The 13860-nt window shown below is 35.3% G+C and overlaps 1 protein-coding gene across 1 annotated transcript; it reads left to right on the top strand.

Annotated features, from left to right (window-relative positions):
* The first annotated feature begins 9686 nt into the window (after positions 1 to 9686).
* On the top strand, positions 9687 to 13168 carry LOC114297131 (linamarin synthase 2). The gene is made up of 2 exons (XM_082866849.1): positions 9687 to 10606; positions 11968 to 13168. The coding sequence occupies exons 1-2, from the start codon at positions 10087 to 10089 to the stop codon at positions 12903 to 12905; spliced, it is 1458 nt and encodes a 485-aa protein (XP_082722975.1). The 5' UTR covers positions 9687 to 10086; the 3' UTR covers positions 12906 to 13168.
* Positions 13169 to 13860: the final 692 nt, after the last annotated feature.

Raw genomic sequence — 13860 nt, 5'->3', positions numbered from 1 at the left:
TAAGGGGAAGTAAATCACCTCAAACAGTAAAGTACCCTTAAACAAAGCTGAAGAGGGGGTCAAAATAAGACACTTTACAGTTTGGGTCGAAGCCCAAAATGCTTGCAAATAAGGCTAACCAATCATGCAAAAAAATACAAGTTTAAGGGAAATAGGCACTTACCCTTGAAGAGCAGCAAAGCTGGAGTTTTTGGACCAAGTTAGTGAACCTTCAACCTCTAAAAATCAGCTTCAAGGGGCTGGAATGGATGTCGGAGGTGGTAGGCTAGGAGTTGTAGTGTAAAATGGCCAAGAACAAGGGTGTTTGGAGGCTTGAAGTGGAAAGATGGAGGTTTGTATGTATATGTCTCAGCCCAAAGCTTCTAACCCTTGCAAATGGAGGTTGAGTGTGTTATATAGAGGGAGAAGGGTGAGGCTTCTTGGAGAAGCCAAGAGAGGGTTCAAAGCTTCTAAAGGAAGCTTAACAAAAGGGGTCAAGCTTCTTGGAGAAGCTAGACCAAAAGGGTCAAGCTTCCCCAAGAAGGTTGACCAAAGGGGCCAATTCCTCTCCCTCCCCAAGCAAAGGGGTCAAAACCCCTTTTTAAGGACCAAAACAGGGACAAAACCCTCGAACAGTGGGTCAAGCGCAAAACAGTTGGCACAGCTGTGTTGCACTTGAGAAGAGCAAAAAGCAGGAAGCTGGCCGACCAGCTAAGGTGGCCGGCCGGCCACTCCCCCTGGTCGGCCGACCAGGGATCAGAAGGGACAATAAAAATTTCTGGTCGGCCACCCCAAAAAGGTGGCCTCCCAGATAAGTGCAACACAGCTGTGCAGTGAAAAACTAGAAAAAGTGACCCAGGAGAGAGAAAAGCTAACTTTTAAGCAAGGTTCAAAAGGGTCAAGATGAATTTCTGGCCAGCCTACCCATATTGGTGGCCTCCCAGATGAGCACAATACAATGGTGGTATGAAAAGCCAGAAAATATGGCTCAAAAGTGAGAAAAACCAGCTTTTTGTCAGAAAAATCGGCTTTTGGAGAGAGAAAATGAGAAAACTGGTTTTTCAGGGGAAAAGGTGGCCGGCCACCATAATACCCCCTCCCTAACAGTGAAAATAGGGTCTCTACCAAAAACGGACCAAAACGGATGCAAAACGAAGGTTCGGGGGCCAAAACGCGCGGTTTGGGGCCCCGAAAACAGGCTGTTAGGCACCGGAAGTGGCATATGACCACGAAGGTGGTCTCCCGGGCCACAGTGTCCCTCTAAAGGGAGGAAATAAGGTGTGTGTCAAAAATCGGAGCAAACAGAGGTAGTTAAGCGGTCCCGAATCGAGGCACACAGCCGACGGCTCCGAAAACCGGAAACCAAGCTCCAAACGGGAAAAATGGCCTACGACCAGGAAACATAGCCTACGACCACTGAAAGATGGTCTATGAGACCTCTCCCTCCCTTCGGAAAGAGAAAACAGAGAAAACAGGACCTGATTTGCAAACCGAGACAAAGCACAAAAGAGCTCCGAAGTTTGGAAGCAAGGCTTGCAACCGAGACTCTGCAACCTCAGAACGAGCACAATATGCAACATCACCAAGCGCTCAACTGGTGACGTCTGAGTCTTAAGGTCGGTCAAAAATAGGGTGTCTACAATGTGACTCAAGATGTAATAGTTGATGATAAGGGAAATGTAGTAAGTACATAAAATTTTGAGTGGTTTCATAAATAAAATTAATAAAATTTTTCATTAATCATGACAGTGGTTACATTAATATCAAACCATTCTCTCATTTTTGGGGACATTGCATCTAACCAACTACTGTCCCCATTTGTTAATAAAATACAAGGAATTCCTCCTCTAATAGTGAGATCTGGTTGGAACTTAACAAATACATGGAAATCTCTCTGGCAGCCTACTAAATTCTTCATTAATTCGGTAGGGACTGTCGAGTATTTGATGTCGTCTATGACGTTGTAAACGGCGTCTTGGTCGTAGTCCTTGAAGCTTATTCTGCCGGAAAAGTAATTGTGTCGTCCGAGGCTTCTGGCCCAGGCGGTTTTGCCTGTTCTTGAGGGTCCTTCGAGGTAGAGAGAGATTGGGCGGATGGGCCTCTGCTCTGGTTCCTGTTATCAAAGGAGGAGGAGAGTTCTTCGTTAATATATAAATTGTTTATATTATTTTGGTGTATCCCTAATCTAAGGAAATCATCTTCCCTCCAAACAGAGAGACAACAATTTTGACATAACTCGTACTGAACGCAATTTCGACTTACAAATAAAATATTATTTTCTGCCCATTTTTTTACTTCTTCATTTAAGAAAGATGTCCCACCGATTACGTCACAAAATACCCCCAATTAAAAACCGGGGCTTGGTGTGAGTAGACGTGGCCATCTCCTATCCACCCACGTGTCACGATTGTGGTGGTTTTGCTTGGATATAAAGCAAAGGTGCACAGAATTCCGCGTGAATGAACAGTAATGAGCGGGAATTCAAATTTTAAATTCCAAATCTCCATATTTACAACTATCTATATATCGGGGTGCAGCCTCAGATATTTGTCGGTGGAGAGAGATAAGAGAGATATGTTTTTGCAGTTGGAGAGTTATTATACTGAGGTGATTTTCTGGTATCTTGTTTCGTCCCTCCTTTTCTTTCTGTCATTTTTGTCGATTTATTTGGTATACAATGTTGTACTCCCGAGAATTACGGGCAGTTCACTCAAATGTGTATAGATCGCTTTTTGACGTGGCAACTAGGACTGTAGGAAGAGAGCCGGCGGAGAGCTCCGGTGAAGTTTGTTCCAGTGTACGAAGAGCAGAGGGCAAAAATATCAAAGCTAAGGTGTCTGAACAGAAGGGTTAGCAGAGGTAACAGATCCTGTAGAAGTGTCCGGTACGCAAGGGGGGTCCGGTAATGGCTGCTTCCTATTCCTTCCATTTAATAAAATTTTTCATTAATCATGACAGTGGTTACATTAACATCAAACCATTCTCTCATTTTTGGGGACATTGCATCTAACCAACTACTGTCTCCATTTGTTAATAAAATACAAGGAATTCCTCTTCTAATAGTGAGATCTGGTTGGAACTTAACAAATACATGGAAATCTCTCTAGCAGCCTACTAAATTCTTCATTAATTCGGTAGGGACTGTCGAGTATTTGATGTCGTCTATGACGTTGTAGACGGCGTCTTGGTCGTAGTCCTTGAAGCTTATTCTGTCGGAGAAGTAATTGTGTCGTCCGAGGCTTCTGGCCCAGGCGGTTTTGCCTGTTCTTGAGGGTCCTTCGAGGTAGAGGGAGATTGGGCGGATGGGCCTCTGCTCTGGTTCCTGTTATCAGAGGAGGAGGAGAGTTCTTCGTCAGTATATAAATTATTGATATTGTTTTTGTGTATCCCTAATCTAAGGAAGTCGTCTTCCCTCCAAACGGTGAGACAACAATTTTGACATAACTCGTACTGAACGAAATTTCGACTTACAAACAAAATATTATTTTCTGCCCATTTTTTTACTTCTTCATTTAAGAAAGGAAATGAATTAAAGGGGCTAGTATATGGGGGCCTCTCTCTTTTGTAATGATCCCTCGAAAATGTTTTTAATTGGGGGTATTTTGTGACGTAATCGGTGGGACATCTTTCTTTACAGAGAGCAAAGAATTGTTCCTCCGTTTCTGCTTCACCAAGTATTCCCCTCCAGAGTTCGTCTCTGTTTTTCGAAGGACTTTTCCCCTTAGATGAAAATTCTCCCCATTCGATGAACTCGCCCCCTTTTTGTATATACTGTCGACTTGCTGTTGGCGAGTGGAGTTTTTCTATATTTGGATGGTAGATCCTCCCATTGGTTCCAGTGAGATTGAAAAATCTCGAGTTGGACGTTTGGATCTTCTTCGTGCATTGAACCATGGCATGAAGGTGAGGGTTTCTATCTTCATGGAGCTCCCTTGCGACAAGTATGTAGTATGGCTGACAGGCTAGTTGGAGGAGAGATTGGAGGAGTTCTAAGAGTTATTCTTTTGGGCATGGGCATTGTGGGTAGGTGAGGAAAACATTCTTGGCATAAAAACGGAAAGAGGCTTGGCGAGGCGTTATTTAGCTTATTTATTGATTAACACTTAACTTACACAGGTGTGAATGTTGTTTGTCGAGGCTTTATATAGGGGGAGGTCACACCAGCTGGGGGGAGCGCTAATAAATATCTTGTCAGGTGTAGGGACGGAATCTGACGGACTATTATCACTGATGACAAAAAACAACACGTGGTGGACCACAGCTTCGTCCTTAGCATCCTGTCCTAATTGAACATTACCAATGAATTTGATACCCTTAACCACGATCTTGTCTGATTGACGGTCAGATCTCTTATTACCCAACTCAATACCATTAAGTAATCTCGTCACGCCTTTATTATCAAACTTAACGTCCCTTAATTGTTCATCGTATAGTTGTAATTTCCTTACTCCCCTCTTAGTCTTCTTAATAAATCGGGGAATATTCTGAACGTATCGTTTGCGAACATACTAGGTCTTAAAAAGTGCACGACTACGGTAACTACGCCTATATCCATTGGCCGCCGGTGTCCTTGACCTCCGGTATGCAAGGGGGGTCCGATAATGGCTGCTTCATATTCCTTCCATTTTTTATAAATAACTCCAAATCTTTTATACGAACACTTCTACAGGATCTGTTACCTCTGCTAACCCTTCTCTTTAGACACCTTAGCTTTGATATTTTTGCCCTCTGCTCTTCGTACACCGGAACAAACTTCACCAGAGCTCTCCGCCGGCTCTCTTCCCACAGTCCTAGTTACCATGTCAAAAAGCGATCTACACACATTTGAGTGAACTGCCCGTAATTCTCGGGATACTCTTCTAAGGAGTACAATATTGTATACCAAATAAATCGACAAAAATGGCAAAAAAAAAAGGAGGGACGAAACAAGGTACCAGAAAATCACCTCAGTGTAATAACTCTCCAACTGCAAAAGCATATCTCTCTTATCTCTCTCCACTGACAAATATCTAAGGCTGCACCCAGATATATAGACAGCTGTAAATACGGAGATTCGGAATTTAAAATTTGAATTCCCGCTCATTACTGTTCATTCACGCGGAATTTTGTGCACCTTTGCTTTATATCCAAGCAAAACCACTACGATCGTGACACGTGGGTGGACAGGAGATGGCCACGTCTACTCACACCAAGCCCCGGCTACTCACACCAAATAGTGATTACTATTTGGTGTGATTACGGATTTAATCTCCGCCTTACACGTCACCATCCGTACGTCCATCAACGGATGAAATTGCCTAACGGGTACAATTTCAACAGGAGGGCACTAGTAATATTATATATAGCGCCCCCCCCAGCTGGTGTGACCTCCCCCTATATAAAGCCTCGACAAACAACATTCACACCTATGTAAGTTAAGTGTTAATCACTAAATAAGCTAAATAATGCCTCGCCAAGCCTCTTTCCGTTTTTATGCCAAGAATGTTTTCCTTACCTATCCACAATGCCCATGCCCAAAAGAACAACTCTTAGAACTCCTCCAATCTCTCCTCCAACTAGCCTGTCAGCCATACTACATACTTGTCGCAAGGGAGCTCCATGAAGATGGAAACCCTCACCTTCATACCATGGTTCAATGCACAAAGAAGATCCAAACGTCCAACCCGAGATTTTTTGATCTCACTGGAACCAATGGGAGGATCTACCATCCAAATATAGAAAAACTCTACTCGCCACAGCAAGTCGACAGTATATACAAAAAGGGGGCGAGTTCGTCGAATGGGGAGAATTTTCATCTAAGGGGAAAAGTCCTTCGAAAAACAGAGACGAACTCTGGAGGGGAATACTTGGCGAAGCAGAAACGGAGGAACAATTCTTTGCTCTCTGTAAAGAAAGATGTCCCACCGATTACGTCACAAAATACCCCCAATTAAAAACATTTTCAAGGGATCATTACAAAAGAGAGAGGCCCCTATATACTAGCCCCTTTAATTCATTTCCTTTCTTAAATGAAGAAGTAAAAAATGGGCAGAAAATAATATTTTGTTTGTAAGTCGAAATTTCGTTCAGTACGATTCTTAAAAAATCAAAAAGTCATTCCAAACATACTAGTTTTTTATCCCATATTTTAGTCAAAAAGTTACTAAAATAGTATGTTTCCAAACGATAGTTTCAATAAAATCGTCACTAAAAATAATTTTTTTGTGAAAATTTTTTATATATGTCGTTAAAAATTGATGATTAGTAACTTTTTTTTGTCATAATTTTTGTAAATAGTGGCTGAAACTTACAATTAGTGACATTTTTCTACTGCGAATTTTTTAAACTGTCGCTGAAAGTTGTAAATCACTGATATTTTTTTAAATTGTCACTAAAACTTATAATTAATGACATTTTTTCTGACAAAATTTTTAAATTATTGCTAAAAATTAACAATTAGTGAAGTTTTTTTAGGGATTATTTGAGAAGTGCTAAATTAGTATACTTTTTGACTTTTTATGAAAAAATGTGAAATATGGGTTGAGTTTGAAGTGATATTGTAGAGAGGTGATGTGACTCAAATAATAAGTGATGTGACCCAAATAAGATGATGTGCTAAAATAACATGCCAAACAAATACGTAATAATGTTTAATGAAAAGTGCCATTAATAATCGAAAATGGGGTCACTATTGTGCTAAAGGCACAGTAGTGACTGTTGTATCTCAATTTGAGGTGCATTATGGGCTTATTTTTGTGATTTGAACCGTTATTTTGTAGAGTTTGTTGAGTACTTCATGCCTACCAAAAATCATATTAATCAGATATCAATAACTATATGATCAAATTGCATATTTTTTATGCTATTTCTAAAAAAAAAAAAAAAAACTTATTGTTTATTTTTTTGGTTATCGATCATATAGTTATTGATATTCAATTAATATGATTTTTGGTAGGCATGAAGTACTCAACAAACCCTACAAAATGAACGGTTCAGATCATAGAAATAAGCTCATAATGCACAGTGTTGTGCCTTTAACATAGTGGTGACTCCAATTTCTTAATTATTATAGGATCTATTGAACACGAAATCCACTTATTAGGACCTACATAAGTCTCTTTAAAAAAATGGCAAATTACTTACACTCCCTTGAGGTTTAGCTAAATTACAGATTTCTCTTGAAGTTTCAAAAATTACATACCACCCCACCGCAATTAACACCGTTAACGAATATAGTAAATTGACTTAAATGCCCTTGGGTAAATTACACTGATACCTTTGAGATTTTTGTTTAATACAGATCTCTCCTCACATTTGAAAAATTACATTCCCTTCTCTGAGATTTGTAATCTCATTACAAATTGCTCCCTAGATTGCTGATGTCATATTCTAAAATTTTACAAGTGATCATCTTGCCTTTTTGCCTATCATTTCTTCTTCCTATTATCATGACTACATTCTATAACTTTCCATCCTTAAATTCTATCTGAACATATTGTTATTGAGTGATGATATACAAGCATAAACTTTATATAGAATTTTCAAACACAATGATATAAATTAATGGTGACCTTTCATTTTAAAACAAAACATCTATAAACTTGATTTATATATTTACAACAATATCACTATCGCAAATTTTTATGATATGTTTTGTATAAATTTTTATATATGAATATAATTTTTCATTTTTATTTCTACCATTATATTTAGATTAGATCAATTTAGTTTAGATATATTTAAAAAATATAGAATTTGTGCAAAAAAATTTTAAAAAATCCATAGAATATGAAAAAAAGAAGAAGATAATGTATTAAATTTTTCTAAGCTAATATTTCAATTTTTACCTACTTGAGTGCTCTTTCCTCATTCCTTCCATGTTGAAAAGGATTCCATGTTACTTATTTATTACCCAAAAAAATAACTATTCACCCAAAAAATAAAAAATAATAATAATAATAAATTAACTGAATAAATTATGAATACCAAATTAATTAATTGAATAAGTTATGAAATGCAAAATTAAAATGGAAAAATACTTATTAGATGGTGAAAATATTATAAAATTAACAAATAATTAGGTTACCAACACAAGAAATTGCTTATCAAAAAATTCTTAGGCTATGTTTGGTTTGATTTTTAGAAATTTGTTTTAGAATTTTTTTTAAAATTAAAAATTAATTTGGTTAAGAAATAAAAAATAAAAAATAATTATCATTTTTATATAATTTTATCTTTTGATTGGTTAGAAACAATTTTTACAAATTAAATATATTTTTTCATATTTATTTTTATTAAATTAGTGTTCATTTTTTCAAAAAAAAAAATTGTAATTTTTTTTTCTAAACAACAAACCTAACATGGTTCCAAAAACTTAATTTTTTTTTTTCATCTACCGTAATTCTTTTGTAAATTTTGTTGACTTATCAAAGGGATTTCAAGTTAAATTAGGTTGTTTGGTGCTTTGGAAAGATACGAGGGGTAATATCGTCTACCAATATATATTTTGGGGATATCAGCATGTTTCTGTAATTATTCTTAACGTTTAGTTCACAGCATGGATTAAATTATTATGGAAGTATAAATCTCAAGGAATTAAATGTTATTTCCGAAAGTTCAAGTAAAAATCTATAATTTAACTAAACGTGAAGGGTGTGTGTAAATAATTTGCCCTTAAAAAAAACCTACACAACAGTCAAAAGATAGACACAGTAATTTGGTCTGCGTCATATTTTATCTATTTATTTATTTCTGTCGCTAGCAAACCTCGATACTTTGGTAGACTAATTGGATTGTCCAATCTCTCTCCAGCTCATCCAATTAGATTGCTGCTATGCCAATTGGATTGTCACATTAGTCCATCACCTTTTTGCACATCACTAAAATTGATTTGGAAAATGAGCTTTCATATCATTTTTCTTATTATAAGTTATGTAAATTTTATGAGAAAGACTACTTTTGTTAATAATATTTAATTTCTCTTTGAAGATTCTTTTATTCCTTGTGGATTCAAAATATTTTTTTTTCAAATTTTGAATTATTTGGTCTATTACAACGATATCTAGTCCTCATGTGTATTTCGCTACATTCAGTGGTATCAATGCAAGGTTTAACCTGACTCGATAGCATTCATCAAAGTAGAAAATACAAATCCTATTAACAATGATCGTAGAAAAAGATTTCACAAGAGAAAAAAGTATAATTTACTCTTATAAAAAATATGATTTAAAAATATATTAAAGATGTCATTTAGATTGGTTTACCTTAAGCCCAATAAAAAATCCTGAAGAAGTTAATAAATAAAGCCGCCTTTGTCTTATACTATTTTGATTTATTTTCTAGCAAATGAATGTGAGAGAGGTAATTAAAAATAAAAATGCTATAAATCTACTTTTGTCAGCTCATAATTTATTTGAATGTATTTGTGTACAATGAATATTAAATTGATAAAGTATGAAATTTATGAATAAATTAAATTTAAATTATTAATTATTTTTTCTTGATAAATACTGAATATATAAGTCTAAATTTATAGTATTATCGAATTAAAAATTACAGCAATTTGACGACATTACAGATTGGTTAATAGAAGTGATCAAATTGGTACACGGAACTACCAATACAATTGGGACAGAAGTTTGGCTTGGTTTATTTGACCAATTCTAATTGGTACACGAAGCAGCTTTTGTGTCTTTATTTGTTCGATAGTTTTCCAGTCACAACACGCGTAAAGAATATGAAAAGAAGAAGAGAAAATGTGTATAGAATTAAGTAAAATATAAGTATATTTTATTTATATATTATTTATTTTTTTATTTTATTTTTTAAATCTTTCCTCATATCTTCTAATCAAATATAATATTAGTGTATTAATATATGTTATAATATTATTATTTTAAAATTATGATCTCACTCATTATATAAATTATAAAGACTTAAAATATTTAAAATTATGTCATATCAGCTATTAATATATTAATTGGTAGATGGATGTAGTATTATTCATTTTCAATTGGCATCCTTAATAAATAAGTACACCATGCATACATGCTTGAATTAAGTGACCTCTAGCTCTATACAAAGAGACTAGTTTTATATTTTGAGTTGGCATTGCTGATATTAGTTATTATGGGTAGCAGAAAGCAGCCCCATGCAGTTTGTGTACCATTTCCAGCACAAGGTCACATAAACCCAATGATGCAACTGGCCAAGCTTCTACACTCTAGAGGCTTCTACATCACCTTCGTCAACACCGAGTTCAACCACAGACGCTTGCTTCAATCCAAAGGCCCTGAATTTCTAAAGGGCTGTGCTGATTTCCAGTTTGAGTCTATACCGGATGGGCTGCCACCGTCCGATCGTGATGCCACTCAAGATCCTCCGACCCTCTGCATCGCAATGCGAGACAACTGTTTGGATCCCTTTCGAGTTTTATTAAAAAAGCTCAACAACAACAACAACTCGATTGCATCGCGGCAAGTGCCAGGTGTTACGTGCGTAGTATCTGATGGAGCGATGAACTTTGCCATGAAAGCCGCAGAAGAAGCTGGGATTCCCGAGGTGCAATTTTGGACTGCATCGGCTTGTGGCTTCATGGGCTACCTTCACTACCCTCAACTTGTCCAAAGAGGCATTTTCCCATTCAAAGGTATTACTTACTTACTTACTTACTTCCTCTTCTTCAAAATACTCATTATATTTAAAAAAATACTTGGTAGCTCGAATTTGTAGAATTTCGAATGATTTAAATGTATCAAAACGACATCGTTTTATTTTTAAATGACGTTATTTTGAAATATTTGAGTTATTTGGAACATGAAAATTTGGACTACCAAGTATTGTTATATTAATTCTTATGCCAATCTTCCCTTCCCATGGTTTCTAATTTTATCACAAATGCTTATTTTCTCCTTAATTTTCAAAGAATTATGTGTAATTCAAATAAATAAGAATTAAAATATATGCTTGTGAAATTATTATTGTAATACATATGTTCTCCAAGTGGTAAAATTGTTTTTACCATAAACTTTCGGCCTTATGTACCTTTTTGTAGAACTTTTTTTTAATATAATTAGTATAGATAATACAAGTAAGTGGTAAATATAGATGTTTTTTATTTAAAAATATGTCACTTCACGTACAATAATGTTTAAAAGTTTACACAAAAATAAATTAATGTGTAATTGAGATTGATTACTTTTTCTAATCGATTAGTGAGTAGGTGTGCTACTATTTCTTTATGAAAAAAGATATAAAAATTTACTTTTTAGACTCACTTTCTAAAACTAGTGATATATCAAGAAAATAATTGGTCATTTTTTTGACAAGTCACTGATTCTAAAAAATGGGTCTAACTTTTAGGCTTGAATAACAATCAACTTGTTTGGTTCTGGTTTTCAAAAAATTCTACTTTTTTATTTTTCGTATTTTAATTTTTTCAAATAAAGTTTTTTAATATTTTAAGCATTTTTTTTAAAATTTTTAGACACACCTAACATAAATACACTTAAAAGATATAATATTTGTGAATTTTTTTTTAAAAAAAATACACTAATACCAAAAAATACAAAAATACAAAAATTCAGTACATTTTTTTTTATATTTTTGTGTTTTTATTAATTTTTAAAAATATTTTTTCACAAATATTTTTCTATTTAAATACATTTAAGTGAGATACATCTAAAAAAGTAAAAAAAAAATCCTAAAATTTAAAAAATATTCACTAAAACCAAAAAAACATGAAAAACAAAAAAACACAATTTTCAAAAAACTGAATTCAGAAAACTCAAACCAAACACACTAACTCTTTGTTTATTAATGCTATTATATTTACTCTAAAACACATTATGCTATGCCCAAGAAGATTTGCATGACATGATTATTTATTCTATTGATTTACCATGCATGGAATATATATATATATATATATATAATTGTTTGAATTTTATTGCTTCAATTTTTTGGAATTAAAGTGAAAAAAGAAGGTAATTATGTCCTTGTGTGTTACAGATGAGAGTTTCCAAAGTGATGGCTCTCTTGACACAACTATAGATTGGATCCCTGGCATGAGAAACATTCGGCTCAAGGACATGCCATCCTTTATCAGAACCACAGATCCTAATGACATCTTGTTCAATTACCTGAGTGAGGAAGTACAAAATTGCTTAAAAGCATCTGCAATCATCTTCAACACTTTCGACACATTGGAGCATCAAGTATTGCAGGCTATCGCGTCCAAGTTCCATAACATTTACACTATTGGGCCACTTTCTTTGCTATCCAAGCAGGTGATTGATGGTGAATTCAAGTCACTTAATTCAAGTTTATGGAAGGAAGACACAAAATGCCTCCAATGGCTTGATACGAAGGAACCAAACTCTGTTGTGTATGTCAACTATGGAAGTATAACCGTCATGACAGACCAACATCTGAAGGAATTTGCATGGGGGCTTGCAAATAGTAAGCACCCATTTCTTTGGATCGTTCGACCTGATATTGTAATGGGCGATTCAGCAATCTTGCCTGAACACTTTGTTGAGGAGACTAAAGATAGAGGATTGCTAGTAAGTTGGTGCCCACAAGAACAAGTACTTTCCCACCCATCAATTGGTGTCTTTCTAACACATTGTGGTTGGAACTCTACATTGGAAAGCATATGTGTAGGAGTACCCATAATTTGTTGGCCTTTCTTTGCTGAGCAACAAACAAATTGTCGATATGCATGCACCGAGTGGGGGATTGGAATGGAGGTTAATCATGATGTGAAGCGCAATGAAATTGTAGCACTTATTAATGAAATGTTGGAAGGTGGTAAGGGGAAGCAAATGCGACAGAAAGCTCTCAAATTGAAGAAGGAAGCAGAAGAAGCAACTGATGTTGGAGGGTTATCCTACAATAACTTTGATAGGCTCATTAAAGAAGCTCTTCACTATTGTGAGCAATACTAACACAAAAGCTTAGCAGGGAAAAATAGCACAAATTCCGGTTGAATCATGAGCCCTTCATATAGCGACGACTTTAAAAGGAAGGAAAAGAAAAATAGGAAAAGGAAAGCATGAAGATTATGGTACGAAAGTTGATTTAATCTTTTACTTGGATGTGTTATTTACTGTTACAGAATAAATGATACCCATTATTGTACAATGTATGTCTTGTATCATGAGTGAACAACTATGGTGATCAAACTCAAATTATTTTGTTCGATAATCAACACCACTCTAATGCGTTTCCTATTATTACCTATTGTACATACTAGGACTTAAAACCACCACTGGGTTAGGAGGAATGCAGGAGCAATATGAGGTGGATGAAAGCAAAAAATTGGAAATAGATACTTTACAGTTAATGGTATCCTGTACAAGATTTGTGTGTGTGTGTTTTTTTTTTTTTTTTTGGGGGGCACTAAGGATCCTCTAGAGTTAAATTTTCCTAAAGTTTCCTAGAGTGCTACATTGTGTGGTTGAGATTTACTGGCAAGTTACATCAGAAAAATTGATGTGACTTGCCAGTAAATCTCAACCAAACAGTGTAGCACTTTAGGAAACTTAAGGAAAAAATCACTCTAGAGGATCTTTGCTCGGGGGGGGCGGGTGGGGGTGGGGTAAGGGCAATCAATTGAGAGGAGAGTAAGGTGGTTGAATTGGATGAAGATGAGAGAGAGAGAATTGTACTTGATTGCTTAGAACTCAGAGCACGAATTGCAAATTGCGAGCAATGCTATGTATTATGAAAAAAAATTTATAAAAGTGATCATGAAAGATTGATGACCCTTGAATTACACTTAAAATAAAGCACCACACACTAATCAAGGTAATCTAAATGTCACAAATTTTTTATGATTATTTTCATAAATTTTATGATCCCTAACTTTTTTTTTTTTTTTTTTTTTATAGGCAATCAATA

This window comes from Camellia sinensis, chromosome 4 (genome assembly GCF_055761805.1).
Source record: "Camellia sinensis isolate YWXY chromosome 4, ASM5576180v1, whole genome shotgun sequence".
In the NCBI taxonomy this organism is placed as follows: Eukaryota; Viridiplantae; Streptophyta; class Magnoliopsida; order Ericales; family Theaceae; genus Camellia; species Camellia sinensis.
The sequence above is the reverse complement of the archived record's forward strand: the minus strand, read 5'-3'. Positions and strand labels throughout refer to the sequence as shown.